At 33.3% G+C, this 19,773-nt stretch overlaps 2 protein-coding genes across 3 annotated transcripts in view; one reads left to right on the forward strand and one right to left on the reverse strand.

Moving 5' to 3' along the window:
* The window catches only part of LOC129220040 (dnaJ homolog subfamily B member 4-like), a 45,763-nt gene extending 40,839 nt beyond the window's left edge, over positions 1–4,924 (reverse strand). For both annotated transcript variants that reach the window (XM_054854373.1, XM_054854372.1), the window contains exon 1: positions 4,853–4,924. The gene's annotated coding sequence lies outside the window, so the exon portion shown is untranslated. The remainder of the gene's footprint in view (positions 1–4,852) is intronic.
* Positions 4,925–5,179: 255 nt separating this feature from the next.
* LOC129219663 (ATP-binding cassette sub-family B member 6-like) overlaps positions 5,180–19,773 on the forward strand; it is a 50,104-nt gene continuing 35,510 nt past the window's right edge. Inside the window, exons 1-2 of the mRNA XM_054853940.1 lie at positions 5,180–5,897; positions 15,766–15,913. Coding sequence (XP_054709915.1) covers positions 5,404–5,897; positions 15,766–15,913 — 642 coding nt within the window. The 5' untranslated portion in view covers positions 5,180–5,403. The remainder of the gene's footprint in view (positions 5,898–15,765; positions 15,914–19,773) is intronic.

Here is a 19,773-nt window from a genome sequence, read left to right on the forward strand (position 1 = left end):
TCAAAAACCAAAACTAACAGTCAAACCTCGATATCTTGAACCTCTTTAATTTGAAATCCTTGATGTCTTGAAAAAAAGAAAAATTTCCACTGTATTTTCCACAAAAACTCCTATGTATTTTCCGTAATTATCTCGAAATTTATTTTTTAAAACCCTTTATATTCGAAATTTTTGCACAAAAGCAAGTTTCAATTGTTGTTTCTCTTTGGCAATTTTTGTATTAAAACCATTTCCAGAGCTGAACGCTTTCCATCCCTTTTCTTGGAAATTTTGAGAATAGGGGATTGGGGCAAGATAATAGGGAGGGGGATACTGTAGTTCTTTTTGTCTCAGAGTTTTTCCCAGAGCTTAGAATTTTTTTGAAATATGTTGTCCACTTTGAGGACAGTGGGTCGATTTTTTGCCATCTTTCAAGCAAAAACGAAAAATGCATTCCTCGTTTTATTCATTCTGTTTTTTTAACTCCTAAAAAATGGCTGCTGAAAACTTTTTGAACGTAGGGAGCTACTAGTTGAAAATAAAACTAGAATTTTTAAATTTTTAGACGAAAAAACAAAGTTGAAATTGTTGTTCATTTCAAAATGTCATCATGTACACTTTGGACATTATAAAATTTCAAATCTAGTAAAATATTGAAGACTAACTTATTGATTGCAATTCGAAGTGGTCCCATAGTACATATATTAATGCATATAGCGTAAGTGTGCGTAATTGTGAGAGTTACTAATGTATTTTTTTTCAAAATTTTAATGGCTCAAAAACTTGACGTCTTGAATTTTCCCTTCAAAATGTTATTATTGTTATTCTTGTTGGCAAGAAATATGCATCCTGTGTCTGATGGCACCAGGAGAAAAAAACAAGAAAGACTGTTCTACATATCCTTGATGATAAATAAGGCCTAGCCCATTTGACAACTTTTTGCATCATTTGGCAGACCTGACCGACCTGAGTGAGTTGTGCAGAAAAAAATTTCGGTCAAAAATTGGTACCAGATTTTTTTAAAAAAATTCTACTATTTTTTTATATCCCTCATATTTTTTACATTTTAATCCCTATTAGACTGAAATAGTATCAGTTTCTTTTACAAAAGACTCATTTTTGTCTTAATTGGGGCTAAAATAGTTGCAATAGACTCTTTTAGACGCCAGGTTTCTAAACCTTATCACTTCTCCTAACGCCATCAAATATGACTTAAAATTGCGGGCTTGGAACATTAATTTCAAAATTTTATGACTCCCAAAGCGTGCTCCCAAATTCTTCTAACTTCATCGAAGATCATCTGATAATGCACTTTTAGAACTCTTATTCTGAAACATTTCCGGTGGACAGTTCCTGAACCCTATTCTTTCCCCTAACATCATTAAAGCGGCATACAATTGCATATTTAGGATTTAAACTTTGCAAAACTTCTAGGGGATAGCCATGAACCATCATATTCTCCACTTACAGTCGAAGATAATCTAAAATTATGGTTTTGAAATTATGTTAATTACTGAGGAAGAGTTAATGAATCCTCTTTCACAAACATCATCAATTATCACTAAAAATTTCAGTTTTGAAAAATTTCTGGGTAGCAGTTCTTAACACCATTTTTTCTAATAATCTCATCAAAAGTTTCCTACAATTGCTTGTTCAGGACTTAAAATTTCAAAAATTTCATAAAGAGAATGACTAAACCCCATCCCTTCTTCTAGTGTTATTCAAATTGGTACACAATTACACACACACAAATAAGAATGGAAAGAGATCATATGTCTCACCAGTCTAGCACACATTAGGGTAAGGGGCTTTCCACCGAAAATACTTGAAATTGAAGTTCTTTTGGCTATATCTTTAGTAGCATCAAGGGCAAGGGTCATACAAAAATATTGCGCAAGGCACAGAATGACCCCCTCCGAAATTTTTGTTCTGGAGCCGCTACTTGACCCCCAAAATAATGGGTCTATAATTCTACTTTTTTAGTGAAGGGGAGACTCTAGCAAGCTTGATGTTTGGGGAGGGTAACAATTTATTGGAGGGAATAAAATAGTTTCAATGTTTAAATATTACAGCCTTCAGGTATTCACAGATTGTCAAAGGTAAGGTTTGATTGTGTCTTTATTTAAATAGTTTTTTCCCTTAACTCAACCAATATAAAAGTATTTAAACTGTAAAAGTATGTTGACAAGCACCCAGAAGAAAAAAAAGGGGAGGATGCTAAAGGAATCAATTTAAAGAGAAAAATTCCCTTTACAAAAAAAAATTAGAACACATTGATGCCAATAGGTTAACTCATTCTCAATTCTGAAGGTGTAATTGAAAGTAATAAACACAAACCCAGATAGTCAAACTTGGATAATTCGAACGTCTTTAATTCGTTCGTGGATAATTTGAAGTTTTTTGTTGGCCCCTTGAAACTTGTATGCAGTTAATGCTGCAAAATCTTGGTTATTTTGAGGTCCAACTTCTTTAATTCAAAGTTTTTACCCTTTCAAAAATGCCAAAATTTAGTTTCAATGCAGTTATATTTTTTAAAAAAATAAACCATTAGGATAATATTGAAAAAAAATAGTGTAAAATCCCAAATAATCCTTCTATCAATTATAACCCAAACCACTTTTTTGCTGAAAGCAAGAAAGATCATTCTGTAATGCTGAATGTGCAAAAAATTCTCCCTTTCGTATTTTTCGTCGATTTTCTTCATTTCCCGCTCCCCCCCCCCCCTAAAAAACACCAGAAAATATTTTCAGCTCTGCTTGATAGAGCAGGAAAAAAAAAAAAAAAAGCCAGTAAAATCACAAAGAGAGGGGTAGAATCATCAAAAAAAAAAAAAAAAAGGTTATGTTTTAGTGCTTATTCCTTCCATCTTGTCTAGACGCATATTGTAGCAAAGGCGCCTTTTCTTCTTGTTCATAAATGAAACCATTAGGGCTGCAGTTGATATCATTTGAACTTTCAGTTTTTGCGGTGCGAGCTCATTGAGAGCATGTCGTTGAGTAGGTCCCGTGTCCCGTACAAAACTTGATCTTTTGATGAAAAAAATTACTGTGATTCGTGAAGTAGAAAAGGGTGTAATTAAGAAATCTATCATTGCAAAAGAGTATAGAATAGCACTTATCACACTCTTGACCTTTTTGAAAAATGAAGAAATTTTTTTCAAATGTAATGGAAATCGCAAACGAGCTAGAGAACCCGACAATCCTGATGTAGATGAGTGTGTCTTGAAGTGGTTCAAACAAGGGCCGGACAAAAACATCCCTCTCAGTGGAATACTTGTTTGTGCAAAAGCTTAAGAATTTGCTTTCAGTTTAGGAAACATCTTCAAAGCAAGTTCTGGATGGTTAGACGGATTTAGAGAAAGAAATGGAATTTCCTTCAAGTCTGTGTGTGATGAAAGTGCAAGTGTGGACCAAAATACAGGAAAGGAGTGGAAAGAAAAAGTTGCTCAAATCATTGAGCATACACAAGACAGGGACATCTTTAATGTCGGCGAAACTGGACTTTTATTTAAATGTACCCCTGCAAAGACTTTGGCTTTTAAATGTGAAAAATGTAGTGGTGGAAAACACAGTAAAGACCAAATAACCTTACTTGTGGGAGCAAACATGGACTCCAGTGAGAAGTTACCTGTTGATTGGAAAATCAAAATATTGAAGATGTTTTAAGAATGCCAAAACTAAGCCTGTAAAATACCATTCTAATATGAAATGGATGACAGCGCATCTTTTTGAAGAATGGCTGCTAGATCTCAATCACACGTACGAAAGAAAAAACAGAAAAATCATCTTGTTTATTGATAGTTGCTCGGCTCATAAATCAACACTGGTTATGGAAAATGTGGTTGTTTTTCCCCTCCAAATATGACCTCAGTGGTGCAACCAATGGATCAAGGCATAATTAAAAACCCGAAGCATTTTTACAGAAGATTAGTCATTAAACACCTTCTTACTGAATCTTTCCAAAAGCTTCCCATCACCCTCCTCGATGCATCAAGAATGTGTTTAAATGCATGGTCCAAAGTTAACCAAAAACCAATAGCAAATTGTTTCCAGAATGCTGGATTCATCTTGCGATTTTTTTGATAAAAAATTTTTTTCCCCATAATTGCATGGGAAGATAGCATTGATTTTGATGATTACGTCAACATCGATGAAAACATTGAGATCTGTGGAGAACTATCAGATGCAGATATTTTACCTGAAGTTTTAAGCAATAAGAATAAGAACATTGTAACAGAAGACGAGAAGATATTGAAGATGAGGCAAAAGAACACAGGCCGATTCCAACTTCAAGTGAGGCAGTTTTTCATATAGCAGAATATCGTCGTTATGTAAAAGGACAATTTAACGTGACTGAAATTGTGTTTCGAGCAGTAGATGTTCTTGAAGATTTTGTTAAAACAAATCAAGTAAGCTCTTCAAAGCAATCTGAAATATCTCAATATTTTAAAAAGCTGTTGTTTTTTAATTCAAAATTTATAAACATATTTTATTTTCGCAATTTCTGTTACGATTGATTATTTTACGGCATAAAAATTATTTATTTATTTTTTTGTGGATAATTCAAAGTTTTGTAGTGTCCCCCTGCACTTCGAATTATCCAAGTTTGACTACAAGCAAAACAATTTGCTTAAAAAGCAAATGTCTTCCAACTCCTCAAGACGAAATAGATGCAACACACATATAAAACTTATTGACGTAGTAACGGATGAGAAAATAAGTGATTTTAAACTCTTAATTATGCCTAATGTGATCCATAATATCATTAAAGAAACCCTTTATATAGTTACAAGTTTGTGATGTTGTGAGCACTTAAATTCAATAAAAAAACTTGATTATTTTTTAGAAAATGAATTGATGTAATATTAACTTACTAATTAAAACCCTCTTTTCAATAATACAAATTACAAAGAGAAGAAAAATTGTTTAACAATGACGGGAACTGAGACAAGTTACAATTACGGTGAGAAAATTTTCATAATATACATCTGTAAATGACATATTTCATTACTTATATCAGAATATACGTTAAAATAATCGAAGAACCAAGGAAGGAAATTTCTGTTTTTGAATAAAAAGTCTTGATATTGTATTTAAAAAGAAAATGTATCAAAGAATATAAATTTTCTTTTTGTTCACAACTGTGACTACTCAAGATGTAAACAAACATTTGCGGTTTTTGCGTAGCGGTTTGATCGGCTTCTCTATGGAACGCAATTTAATGTTACGCTAATATTCTGTAATAACTGCAACTTACAAGTCTAATAAGTGTAAATAGTGCTCTTGAAACATATCTAAAATTTCACCTGCTTTTTACTGCTAGAAAGTTTTATGCATTTCTTTTTTGCTGTAAAAGGCTCATAGTTCAAAAATTTCGTTGAAATCTCTTACGTCATAGCAAATCAATATATCTATTGTCTTTGAAATGCTTTACTGTCCGGGAAATATCTCTTTTACAAAACCATGGTTAAACCACGGCATTTCTCATTGCTTTTTGGATACCGTTTCCTCATTTTTTATGACTCTATTTTTAGTCATATTTGGTGCAGTGCAAATACGAATGTATTGGAAGTATTCCTCTGATTTGGATAGAAGAATGCTTCCCAGGCCTTTTACTTATCATTTACAAAGATTTTTTCACATTTTATTGCCTGTTCTTGCTTTTGTTCGACTGATTTTGCAACTTACAGCTGTTGAACGTGAAGTTTATGTATATATGATACTAAGCCCTTGTGTATATTCAGTATCATTTCCATTAGCATTATATTTGATCCATTTAGAGAGACACAAAGCTCTTCCTAGTATACCCACTAGAGGACATGGGTTAGTCCTGCTAGTATATTGGACTGTCTTATTTATAGCTGAAAATCTGAGTTTCTTGAATCTACAAAACGTGGATTGGTGGTTTCGCTTAAAAAGGTAAAGTGTTTCATTTACGGTGTTGTCATTATCCAATGAAGTTTTTTTTTTTCCTATGCTGTGGTTATCTGAAGTTTTAAAAAAGCTGTTTCCACAGCCATTCTAGAAGTTTCATTAAGATGTAATTCTGCTAACTAAATTAATTAAGCCTTCAAAATTATCAAATAACTGAAATATACCTGAAAACCTAAGAGTTCCATTAAAATGTAAAAATTTATGTCAACTAAAAATTAAACAACATTAATTGCCAAGCGACAAATTGTACTATAACCCAGCCAAAATTTTCTAAAGGAAATAATTTTTGACTTTACTGGAAGTAAATTTTCAGTGGTAAAGGAAATTTTGATCCTGTATAAATAGCTAGGCGGAATTTGACTACAAAAGTCCAGATCCACTTCACATAAGGAGCATTTGCTTTAAGTTCATTACTTGGAAAAAGTGACGTGACATCTGGGTGAAGTGATAACAAAGTTTGACTGTACAACTCGGTTGTTTCTTTCATTGATACTGCTTCCCTGTGTCAAACCCCTATACATATTAGTATGATTTTAAATTTTACCGGTATAAAAGTGAAACAAAAGAATTTGTTCTACAGTAGGTAACCAAGTTTAGATATTTTGTTTACTTTGCAATTATCATAATTAACTAATCCAGAGAGTCTTAAAGTCCAGGCCACTACGGACCCCCAACTTAAAACATAATAGCTTTGTGGATTTGAATATTTAAGATTACACTATCAAACCCTCGGACATGTCCAGTGTCTCAGACAAAGACAACTGCTCTAGTTCTTTTCTGCTATCTGCAGGGCCATTGAGAGCTGGCCCCTTGTGAATTTGGTCGCCAGAGTACTCCATCAATAAAACTTACCAAATTTATACTACCATGGTTCCCAGCCGAACCCCTCAAGGAGTTCCCAAGTTTCCGACTAAGTTGACATGGTCTCTCATCAAGCCTGGCTGTTGGGCTATATTAGGGGTCCTAACAGGGATAGTACAATAGAGTAATAGTTACGGTCTTGCTCTTTTACTAAACCAAGAGTGCCCCCTCCCCTAAGAGCAAGGGAGCACCCCTCTAAATATTGCAACCCCCAAAGCAAAAGTCCCCCCCCCCAAAAAAAAATTAAAAATACCCCTAACCTCCCCCTTAAAATTTCAATGGCTCAGTCTGCGCCATGAACCCTCTCTCCCCCCAGTGGACACTTCTGACTGAATGCCCCTTTTCAGTTCATTCATTTATTTAAGTCATATTTCTTTTTAGGCATTTTTATATTACAAAGTGTCGACAATGTTCAGCCACTCAAATTAGTAGTAGAAAGATGTTTCAGTGTTTAGCTAGCCAAATCTCAAAGTTCAGACTGGACAAGATGCTAAAAATGGCAGAAATAATTTTCTTCTTCATAGATAACTTCATGTTTATTTTGTGCTTTTTTGCTGGCTATCACTGCAGACACCTTAGTATGAGCTTAAGGACCCTCAGGGGTCCAGAGACTACACTTTGAGAAACTATGATCTAATCCATTTGACACTGCTTGAAGTGTTTAATGCTATTTATTATTGCTTCACACTACATTTGAATCACCAAGTCCAAAAACCGTCAGTCATCATCTGCCAAGGTACGCAGTTGCGCCACATGTTGCGGTAGTGCGACCCTTAGAAGAAGTTCTTTAGGAGATATTTTAAAGCTGCTGCTTGTGGTTTAATTGCCATAATATATACTTGAAAATCTTAAGAAAGGACCCAAAAATAAACCTTAAAAATTTGGTAAAACGGACATGATTTTTAACGACACCATCCTTCAGAAACTGATATTTGAAAATTACGGTATGCACTTTACCCAAGTCACCTTACAAGAATTGTGACATTTCTCGGTCATAAAACAAAATTATTAAGAAAACAAGTATATCAAATCCGTAATTATTAGTGATTTATAAAAAATGCTATAAACTTGGAGTTTGACTTATGGTGTACATTGGCAGAAACAACAATTATTAAAGAAATTTTGATAACTAAATATCAACTGTCTCATTGACACTTTTTGGTTTGATAACAAATTACTAAAAAATGGATATTTTGCTTTTCTAAACAATTAAAATTAATTAAAAAAAACTTATATCTTTGTAGTTTAAAGAAAGAATAATAAAATAGCTAATTTATTTTTAAACTTTTTTTGGGGGGGGGATGATAACAAATTACCCCTTTTTGGGTAATACCCTTAAAAATGTTAGGAACCATTGGCATAGGAGGAGACGGGGCTTGATGAACCACACAACACATTCGTCCAGTCTCAATTATTTTACTACTTATGATATTTTTATTTATTTATGATCAACAAACAGCACACATGGTCCTACAAATCTTATAATTGGATAGCCCAGGTGGTAGTCAATAAATTTAAAATATATATATATATATATATACAGGGATCTGGCCAGAGGATATTTGGGTTCATTAACCGACTCTTCACAAAAATCCCATCAACCAAAACGAACCTTTCACAAAATCCAGATCAAACAAAACGGACCTTTCACAAAATCCCGATCAACCAAAACGGACCCTTCACAAAATTCTGATAAACAAGAAAGGATCTTTCACGAGTAGTTTATTGAAATAGCAAATCTGAAAGCAAAATAACGCATATTTCTGTAGATAAAACCGATAACTTTTGGAACCTTTTTTGAAGTCAAATTAGAAGGATCAGCTTATACAAAATTTGCTAATTTTGCAAAAAAAAAAAAATCGTCACTCTTGCGATGCTCCTGCAAGTGATAAATAATTGCTATTGCCAAATAAATAATGCTTGTTGTTTATTTCTTGGAAAGAAATTAACAGCTGAAAATAAGTTTAGTCTTAAATAATTTTGTTTGTTTTATCACAGCTAATTTGCAGCGGTATTGTAAACTTTTCTGAAAATGCGTTGGTAAGCACTTTTCTCCCCGCTCATGATTTAATGAACAATAATAATAAATATCTGTGAAATGAACTTAGAACTGTGCAAAGGGATAGTAAGGGTTGGGGAAAAAATATGATCGGTTCAGATAGGGTTACCAACTTCAAAAGTATTGCTATTTAGCGTCTGGCGTTAAACCTTTATAATGACTTAATTAGGAAACATTCTCATCATTTTACCAGCTTGTCAATATTTGCGTTTTTATGTTGCTGTGCGATGTTTAACTGCTATTTTGAGAGAAATTATATGAGTCTGATTTTTCGATGCTAACAAGGATGATTAACTTTAAATAAACTCTTTCACTTGCCGTTTTTTTTTCTTTAAATGTCTACATTTTGAAAAATACAATACAAATACAAATACAAAAGTGACGACCAGCAACAGGCTCTGGGGCCAGCTAGACTGGTCCTAGTCAATTTACAATCCCCAGTGAAGATCAATGGCCCTCTTAAAACTGTCTACTCCTTTGCTCATTACCACCTCTTCCGGTAAGCTGTTCCAAGGTTCCACTACCCTGCTAAAATAATAATTTTTCCTAATATCCATGTTAGCCTGAGATTTAAATAGCTTAAAACAATGACCCCTTGTCCTGTTTTCAGTGCTAAACTTTAGCCCCGTAACATCTTTCGTTTTAATAAATTTAAACAGCTGAATCATGTCCCCTCGGTCTCTTCTTTGCTCAAGACTGTACATTTTTAACCTTCTAAGCCTGGAATCATAATCTAAGTGGGAAAGTCCACTTATTAGCCTTGTAGCCCGCCTTTGAACCCTTTCCAATACATTAATGTCTTTCTTAAGATAAGGAGACCAAAACTGAACAGCATACTCCAAATGGGGTCTTACCAAACTTCTATATAAGGGCAGAAGAACTTCTTTAGATTTATTTGAAATAGATCTATTGATAAACCCAAGCATCTTATTGGCTTTGTTGCTAGCAATGCTGCACTGTTGGCTAAACTTTAAATCCTGACTTATTAGGACCCCCAGATCAGTAACTTTGTCTGCCTGACTGATGACTGAACCTTGCAAATAATAACTTGTACACTTATTTCCATGCCCTAAATGTAGCACTTGACATTTCCCAACATTAACAGCCATACCCCATTTATCAGCCCACTCCGTAATATGATCTAGATCCTCTTGCAGCTGATTTGCTTGTTCTTCATTTTCTACAGTCCCCATAACTTTGACATCATCAGCAAAACAGTTCATGTTCCCAGAAATATTTTTGTGAATATCGTTCATAAAGACAATGAACAAAACAGGCCCTAACACTGATCCTTGAGGAACCCCACTTAAGACCTCACTCCAATTAGAATAATTTCCCCTTACAACTACTCTTTGTTTCCTTCCGGTCAGCCAATTTTTTACCCAAATGAAAGTTTTCCCTCCTATTCCTATATCAGCTAATTTGCTAAGTAGAGCAACATGCGGTACCTTATCAAAAGCTTTTTGAAAATCAATGTAAACAACATCTACAGGCTTCTTATTGTCCAAAGCCATGGTAACTTTGTCATAGAAATGTAATAAATTAGTTGCACAAGATTTACCTTTCCTAAAACCGTACTGAAAACTAGTCAATAGATTATTAGTCTCTAGAAAATTTACTATCTTAATTTTCATCAATGTTTCAAAAATTTTGCAAACCACCGAAGTTAGACTCACAGGTCTATAATTTCCCGCACTCCCTTTAGACCTTTTCTTGAAGAGCGGTGTAATGTTAGCCAGCTTCCAGTCCTCTGGCACTGTCCCCGAATTATAAGAAGCATTGAAAATGTTTGCGATTACATCTGCTAATTCCTCTGCACATTCAACTAAAATTTTCGGATAAATATTATCTGGCCCCGGAGCCTTAGTCTCTTTAATTTTTTTCAAATGAAGTAAAACGTCATCCCTGGAAAATACAAAGTCCTCAAGCTGTACTATATCTTGTGTCTTGTTGGTGTCAACTGTTGAGATACAGTTATCGTTAAAAACACTCAAAAAAAAGTTATTAAGAACATTAGCAATATCACTATTGTCCTGAATTAAAATTCCGTGCTCATCAACCAGTGGCCCAATATGACTATTTCGAACTTTCCCCGAATTAGCGTATGCAAAAAACCTCTTGGGATTCCTGTTTATGTTATCTGCCAGTCTTTGCTCCAACTCTCTTTTCTGAATCCGTACCAAACACTTAAATTTACGCCTTGCCTTACAATATTGGAGCCTATCTGCACTGTGACCTGTTTCTCTAAACCTATGAAAAGCAGCTTGCTTGTAATTTAGAGCGTCTTTAGTTTTCCTGGAGAACCACATTGGCCAAATTTTAGTGTTGACACCCTTTCTCCTAAAAGGAACATGATCCCTAACTGTATTCGCTAGATTTTCCTTAAACTCTGCCCACTGAAGATTCACATCGCTATTGTCCAATCCAGAAGAAAAAACTGCTTTCAAACTCTGCCGAAGTGCCACAAAGTCAGTATTTCTGAAATTGGGCACAAACCTAAAATTCTCTACTTTGTGCATATCAAATTTAATCCCAAACCTAATACTGTTGTGGTCACTATCTCCAATGTGTTCCCCTACACATAACCCCTGAACAGAGCCTTCCATGTCGCAGAAAACTAGATCTAAAATCGCGTCCTGTCGAGTACCCTGAGTTACAATTTGATCTAAGAAACAGTCACCAATTACTTTCAAAAAATCCTCTTCTCTGCTATTACTATGGTAAAAATTATTCCAATCAATTCCTGGAAAATTAAAATCTCCCATTATGATGACTGACCCCTTGCTAGAAATGTCACTAATAATACTAAACATCTGTTCGTCTCGACCCTGGCTTAAGTTGGGTGGCCTATAAATATTCCCCAAACGTAGTTTTTTGCCCTTATTACTAATCAACTCCATCCAAATCATATCAATCTCATTAGGTTTATCATTAATTATCAATCTTTTAACATCCGATGTAAGAATCATATTTTGTTCTTTTTTCAAGCTAACTTCGCTTTATTAGGATGCAAATAAATGAAAAGTCTGTATTTTTGTTAGAACACGCATTTCAAGTTTTTAAAGCAAATTTTCTTTATGAGTCAAAAATTAAAATGCTGAATCGATGGTTTAATTTTATTTTTGCTTCAACTCCACAGCATATTAATGATATGTTTGTCATAGGACTTTAAAATGCAATTTAAAAATAATTTTATCAAAAATATTTCTTTTACAAACCGTTTTTATACCTTTGATGCCTTCACTTTGAGAATTGCGATCTCTTTGCATCTGCTATGGGAATCCGATTTTTTGAATTTTTGATGTTTAATATGCTTTGTTAAGAAGTAAACAAATAAAATCTCTTTTTATTTGTTAAAATCACGGAATTTATAAGTTTTAAACGAAATTCTGTGCTTTTTAAGAGTGTCTTGGGTCAAAAAGTTAAATGCTGAACCCCCTCGTCTGAATTTTATTTATTTATTTTGTTACAATTATTTTAAATGCTGTACAGAAATATTATTAGTATAATTTATCATAATGTAGAATAAAACATTGCTAATTTCTATTGTAAATAAATATTGCTACTTGAGGGAGCGATGCCCCCCCCCCGCCAAATACTAGAAAAATACCCCAGAATGATATTCTCAACATAGAAGAGGAAAACACTCTACCTTAAGTTTAAATGATGCAGTTTGTGCCCGCTCTAAATTCTAAAATTTCGATTTAACAGAAAAAAAATTTTTTTTTTTGCGAAATTTTTTGATTTTTCACAAAATTAATTCACTTTTCACAAAAAACAGACCCTGTGAAAAATCCTGGACAGATCCCTGATATATATATATATATATATATATATATATATATATATATATATATATATATATATATATATATATATATATATATATATATATATATATATATATCAATATATTAGGGTGGTCCTTATTTATATGTGGGAAAATTTTTTTTCGGAATTCAACAAGTGACGCCCCCTAGTTTTGTGACACTATAATAAAAAGTAACGTGTGCAAAATTTGAACTCGATCGGTCAATAATAACACGTGCCCCTAGGCCGTTGAACTTTAACACTTTTGATAATTTTCCCACAAATCTTCCGAGTTTTTACTTCAGACCCAGTACATCGTTTCTCCTAGGTTGGCAAAATATTTTGCAGTGAGGTAGCACTAAAATTAACCTTTTTTAATTACTTTATATCATCTAAAGATTTTACTTTGAATAAGAATGAAATAATGCTTTAGAAACTTTCCTTAATCGTACGCTTTTCTCAATGTATCTCGATAGTGTGTATTTTTTCCGATAATCTTGATCGGTCTGTAAAATAAATTGCTTTCTGACTCATATTTGGTAAATTAGCTGTGAAATTCTTCGATTAATATTGTGCTCCTCTTTCAGTTGTATCATTCACAATTTTCAGTATTTTAACAATTCTCTTCACTTTTAATAGCTTAAACATTTTGCCATGAATCAGGATCAAATAGGAAAATATCTTTTAGTATTTGCAACTTATCAAACTATTTTATTGACTCGTAATTGATTCTATAAAGAGGAAGATCTTTATTAAGAAAGTATTCTAAATCAGCTACAGTTATCTGAAATTTGTTAAACAGTCATCAGACATGTCTTCCTTATCACAACCATTTTTTGGACTTGTCTTTTCCTTTCTTCAAAGTTAATTCCTTCATCCAATATGGACAAAGCTACAAGTTTATCCCTTAAATATCAAAAGTGATTTATGAATTTTCCAATCACTGCTTCTGCTGCATGTTTGTCGTCATTTTGTACACTGCTAGTTTTTCAGACATATTATATTATTCAAAGGAGACTCGATTGGGTTGCTGCGAAAAACCATATCTTCATACAGCACTTAATTGTAAAACAGCTTTGTAAAACAGCATGGATGGGCTTTCTTTTCATGTAAGGTCAATTTAAATTGTTTCCTAAATATAAAAATTTTCAAACAAAAATTCCTTTTGCCACCCATGTGGCTCAGGGATAAGCTCCAGGTTGCCGAAAACATATCCCTGTAGGAGGAAATTCACCACGAAATATTATTACAAGTTACGAGAATGTTCTGTAATCTTTATCAATTCCGCTTTTTACGAACAATAAATAATATGTCATCCACTTCGTCTTTTAGAATTTAAGTGGCATGTGTACTTGATTGAAATGTTATAAGTTCTGAATGATGGAGATATTTCCACAAAATTTTGAAGCGCTTAAATAATTGAATATCTGATCTAGAACTAAGGAAGGCAAGAACTTCTTTAAGGACACACTCTGCAGTACGATTTCAAGTACATGATGTTGGCAATCCAAATGATATATATCACCATTCAGTTTTTGCTCTAAAAATTGCATGCACAATTTATACGGTTTGTATTGCAAGTCGTTATATCAAACACTACAGCTAAAACAGTTAGCAATAAAGAGCTATCATCTAAGATATCATATACAACTGAAGAAATGTCTAAGGAATTCCGAGTTAGCTGTTCAATATTAGGACCTGAAGCTGTCACGGAAATCGTGTTGGCGTTCTTTTTCCAGTTACATCTGGATGTAGCTTTGTTTCCCAGTGAATAACTACAAAACCTAAATTTAAAGTCATGAAATTTAATTTTACCTCTCGAAGTTTTTCTTTTGTTCTCTTAAGGAATGTACGATTGATCACTAAGTCATTTGGATTTAAATTTACTGCATCTACATAGGCTGTAAATAAATTAACAGCATATTTATCCCTAATATGACATTTGTCTAACAGTGATGAAAGGCGAGCAGATATCAATAGTTGACAAGCTTTTTTGCATTGTGATAGACCAGCTGTAGAAAACAAAAGTTCAACAGGTTAGGATAGATACCCATTTCGGTTTCTAAATCTTGTGAATCGCAAGAATTTGATAATAAAAAAGGACTATGGGGTACTGAAATAGAAGAAAATTAATTTAAAGTATAGATTTCTACATTGTTCCAATCTGGATATTTTTTTTAATTTATATTTTAGCTATGGAAAATACAGTATATTTTTTTGTTAGCAGTAATCGAGGATTTTTCGAATTTAAATTTTAAAAATTAAAAATTGCATAAGCATTTAGGTATGTTTATAACTAAAGAACAGCGAATTAAAATATAATTGCAATTACTTATATTTATAGCATTGAATTTGTTGTTGTCAAAGATCGTTCATTGATGGCTTAGGTCATTCATTAATGGACTGTAGAATCCCTTGTGTCTATCTTGATGGGAAGAAACGTTCCTCTGCCGCTTGGTTGGAAGAAGCGCAGAAGAGCGGTACGTTTGACCCAAGGCCATTGGTGTACATTTTATTCTCTGTAACATGTTAAATTTTACAGAATGAAAGTGAGAGAATGGTCGATCTGGAAGTAGCAGCACCTGTTATGGTTCAAAATTACTTTAAATATAAAACGTTAGAATATTTTTACATAAAAATGAGAAAATCCGCAATTTATTCTTCAAAACTCAAAAAAGGGTGCCCTAGGGGCACGTGTTAATATTCATGGATTAACTTTAAATTTTGCAAGGATCATTTATTTGTACAATGGAACAAATTGAGGGGGCGTCGCGAAAAATATCTGCAACTTCAAAAATAAGGACCACCCTAATATATATATATATATATATATATATATATATATATATATATATATATATATATATATATATATATATATATATATATATATTGATTGCAATTTAATCGTCATTTTAGACAACACTAATAATTACTATTTTTATTTTTGCTTATGAATTCCCTTGTGAAACTTTTGTGTTGAAAGAAATATATTATGTTTTGCTGATTTTGTACTATCTCCACAGAAGAATAAGTATCAAGTATTAATTTTTTACCTTAGTTAAAAAAAAAAAAGTTTCTTATACAAATCGTATATTAATATATTTTTGTATTTTGTTCTAGCTTATCTGATAAGATTGAGTTCGGCATTTTTATACTGCGATACATCGGAAGTTTTTTCATTTTTGTTTTTGGTTTGAGTGCTCCTGGAATTCCTAAAAGTGAAGACTACTTAGCTTACAGGCAACTTGGTGTGCAAGGAGAGACTGCTGTAAGTTCTGCTACACAGAATTCTAAAATTGAGATTATAGCTTATATAATTACCTCACTTAAATATTGTATTATTAATTAAAATTCCATGTCAATGAAGTGCTGATTATTTATTAGTTATTCTGCATGATTTTTTTTAATAGTAGGGGAAGGTGGGGCATCTTAAAACACTTTTTAGATAATGATTTTTAGAAATTTTATTTTCAAATCAGTTTTCGCCAAACTTACAAGGAGAGGTTACGGTCTCGGAAATTCAGATCGGGATGAGATTTGGTAGATTAGTAGTATCCTTTAAGGGTACTCTCAGGGTAAAGTAATAAAGCGCACTAGCCATAAAATTCCGAGAAAACAGCCTTTAAAGGTTTACGCGCAACACCGTGAGATATACCGTATCTCACGGTGAGCAAGACCCACACATTAAGGGGTAAACACCCAGCTGAGCGGAAGCTCAGTATGGTGACCTTCCCCGGCGCAATAAGCACCAAGCCCGTCCGTAGCACAGACGACTGTCGACCGCTGCACTCAGTCCTGCGGGGGGCCCGCTACTCGGACCCCCCGTGAGATAGAACCTAAGGCCCGCAGCTAAGAGGTGGGGTGCGTGCGGAGAAAAGTAGAGATTGTTCGTAAATAAGTGCCGGGTGGTCATGTGGGCAGCGCTCTGGGGTTCCATGCGGCCGATCCGAGTTCAAATCCACTGCAAGTTTCTTTTTTGTTCATTTATAAAGTGACTACTACCGCTTTTTGCAGTTTGAATTGAAGGTAATACTTAATTTTAAAAAATATGATGTATTTTTAATGTGTGATAGTACATTAAATTTGTATTTACTATTCTCACAAACAAGTGATTACACATTTTTAGATATTATAAACTTTGACGAAGTAAATGATTTTTGCAATAAATACATAATCAGTTTTTTTGTGGATGAGTAAGAATGTTGTTTTATTGCATATAAGCAGGTAGTCAAATTTTAAAAACCCTAGCCGTACTTATCGAGCAATAGTTTTGTTCTTTGATTCTGTTATTTGTAAATTTGTTGTCTGCTGTATTTTACATTGAATATTCAACTCTTTATTTTCCATCTATTATTGTCTGCAATGTACATGTTTGTTTTGATCATTAAATTTATTTATCGTCTGTGCTGTATATTAGACTAGAAAATTCTATACCGTAAAAAGGGATTTCAGTTTTTAAAATATTGTGAATCGAATTGGTCGGTTATTGAAGTAACCCTGAAACGAATAAAACCTGTTGGCAAATGGATAAAAATTCATTGCACAGTGAAATGTTGAAGCAGAGATTAAAAGATGCGGTCGCTTATTACGAGAGCTTACTTACTGAAAATTATTTGATTGCATCAGAATCATATCAAGTTCAATTTCTCGCGTCCATTTTTATAGACAGGTAAAGAATTTAATAAAACGTATACAAAACTGCGCGTATCTCGTTGAAAATAATAGAGAAATAAATACCTGTGAAGACTGCATAAAAATGCAATCAATTGTCCATCATCAACTGTCATCGCCAATTTTTGATAAATTGATTCGATATGCCTGGTATACTTTTAAACTTTTTGACAAAAGAGGAATTTTCCTGAATGTAAATGAAGTATGTTTTCCAACGACTCTTTCACAAAAAAGTTGCTCCTGTAAGCAATCTTCCTTTATAAATTGTGTGAGATGTCAAAACAGTTTTTGTTTTCCATATTTTTATGATAAATATCATTCTGGTGTATGTATATAAATAACAACTATATTGTTATAAATTATCTGTAAATTAAGCTCTACAGTGATTTTGTAGCTGTTGTAATTCAAATTTTAACTTGTATCGATTTAATTTATCTCCATTTTCTCTATTAAAGTGCTTTACGTGTTTAAAAATTTCGCATAATCTTCAATTCAAGTTGCACAAAGCTGTAACAGTTACTTTATAAATGAACAAAAAAGAAACTTGCAGTGGATTTGAACTCGGATCGGCCGCATGGAACCCCAGAGCGCTGCCCACATGACCACCCGGCACTTATTTACGAACAATCTCTACTAGTTTATAAGTTGCGCGTAAATCTTTAAAGACAGTTTTCTAGGAATTTTATGGCTAGTGCGCTTTATTACTTTACCCTGAGAGTACCCTTAAAGGATACTACTAATCTACCAAATCTCATCCCGATCGAAATTTCCGAGACCGTAACCTCTCCTTGTTACCTAACATGCAATTTAGACACTTTTGTTTCAGTGAAAATTTATTTTACTCCATTATTTCATTAAATCAAATTTTCATAAAACAAATTAAAAAATCATAATATCCCAACCTGTCCCACTAGGTGGGACCACCAGCAATAATCCTGATAATTGTCTCTTAAATAATTGAAATCTTATTACTTAGAACATTTTCTGCTGCTGTTTCAAGAGCAGACGCCTCAACAGCAGGGAACTTCTTATTTTCTTTTCTGGATCTCACCATTTCTAATATTTTAAAATTTTACCGAGAAAGTGAAATCAATTTTCTGTATAACAATAGCCATTTTCTCAATTTTTGTTCACTTAAACTCATCAGATTTATTCAGTTAAATGAAATAGGCTTTTTCTGTACTGTACACTGGTGGAGCAGCTTGGGACAATGTTCCAACCTGCCCCAACACTGTGTGTCCAAACCAGGGTTACCAGACGTCCCGGATTTCAAGGGACAGTCCCGTATTTTGAAAAATTGTCCCGCGTCCCGGGGAACTTCCATACGGGACAGCTAAAGTCCCGTATTCTAGCTGATAACAATATTTTACAGAAGGAGACATTATTTTAAGGGGAAAAAGTAAAACAAAACATGTGAAATAATGAGCTATAAGAAAATTATGTGGCAGCCAACGCAAAAATTATTTTCCTTTCGATTTGGTTTGTATGTTTTTGTTTTGGTGGCAGACCATGGGGAACCGGATGGTTGCTTCCAGGGGAGGGTACAGAAATAATTTTTGGAGGAAGCCTGGAAATTGCAAAGCTCCCCCCCCCCCCCCCATACAATGTTTCAAAACAAAGTTTTCATGACTTAATTTTTAAATATTTTTTAGGATTCCTTGAGGTGAAGTAATCTCTTTAAGTACATAAACATTATGCACTAATATACTTTGAATGTTGACGTAAAATATGTTTAATTTATATTTTAACGATAAAATATTAAGTAATTAAAAACATCATAGCTTCATAACCTATAAATTTTATTTAACAATTCGGAAAAAAAATTCTTTTGCGAATTTCAAAGCAGCTGATGATTTATTTTTAAAGCCATGATACAGTTGAGGTAACATTTTGATACTACATGATACTTCCATTAATAATATGGTTTTGCCAAGAAACTACCATATGGTTTCCTTTCATTTGTATTTTTTATAAGCTGAAAAAGAAATCTATTATTTCACAAATTGCTCCTGGATCGAAGTGACTCTTCTAGGTAAGTCTACACATTTTTTTTTTTTTTTTTTTGCAAAATGTTAATAATTGATTAGAAGAAGAATTAACGGACGAATCGCGATATTATAGTTCCTTAAGTTCGAAACCAATGAGTTAAATTTATTCTGATGCTCTGGCCTCTGACTCCAATATTACTTCTTTAACAAACAGATATGTTTTTATTCAAATGAGCTTTGTGTTCTTTTTAAAAAACTAAAAAATTTTTTTTTATGTTACAGAGAAGTCAACTAAAAATAATGAAATAGTGAAATTAATTGATCCCTTTGGGAGGGGCATGACCCCCCCCCCCTAAAATCCGCTACTGGTTTCTTCTTTGCTCATTGCCTAATGTTGGAAATAAATCTCTGCGCATGCGTCGTCAATTGCAATGAAAACGATTTTTATACTTTAAAAGGCGACATTTTG

This window comes from Uloborus diversus, chromosome 4, assembly GCF_026930045.1.
Source record: "Uloborus diversus isolate 005 chromosome 4, Udiv.v.3.1, whole genome shotgun sequence".
Taxonomy (NCBI): Eukaryota; Metazoa; Arthropoda; class Arachnida; order Araneae; family Uloboridae; genus Uloborus; species Uloborus diversus.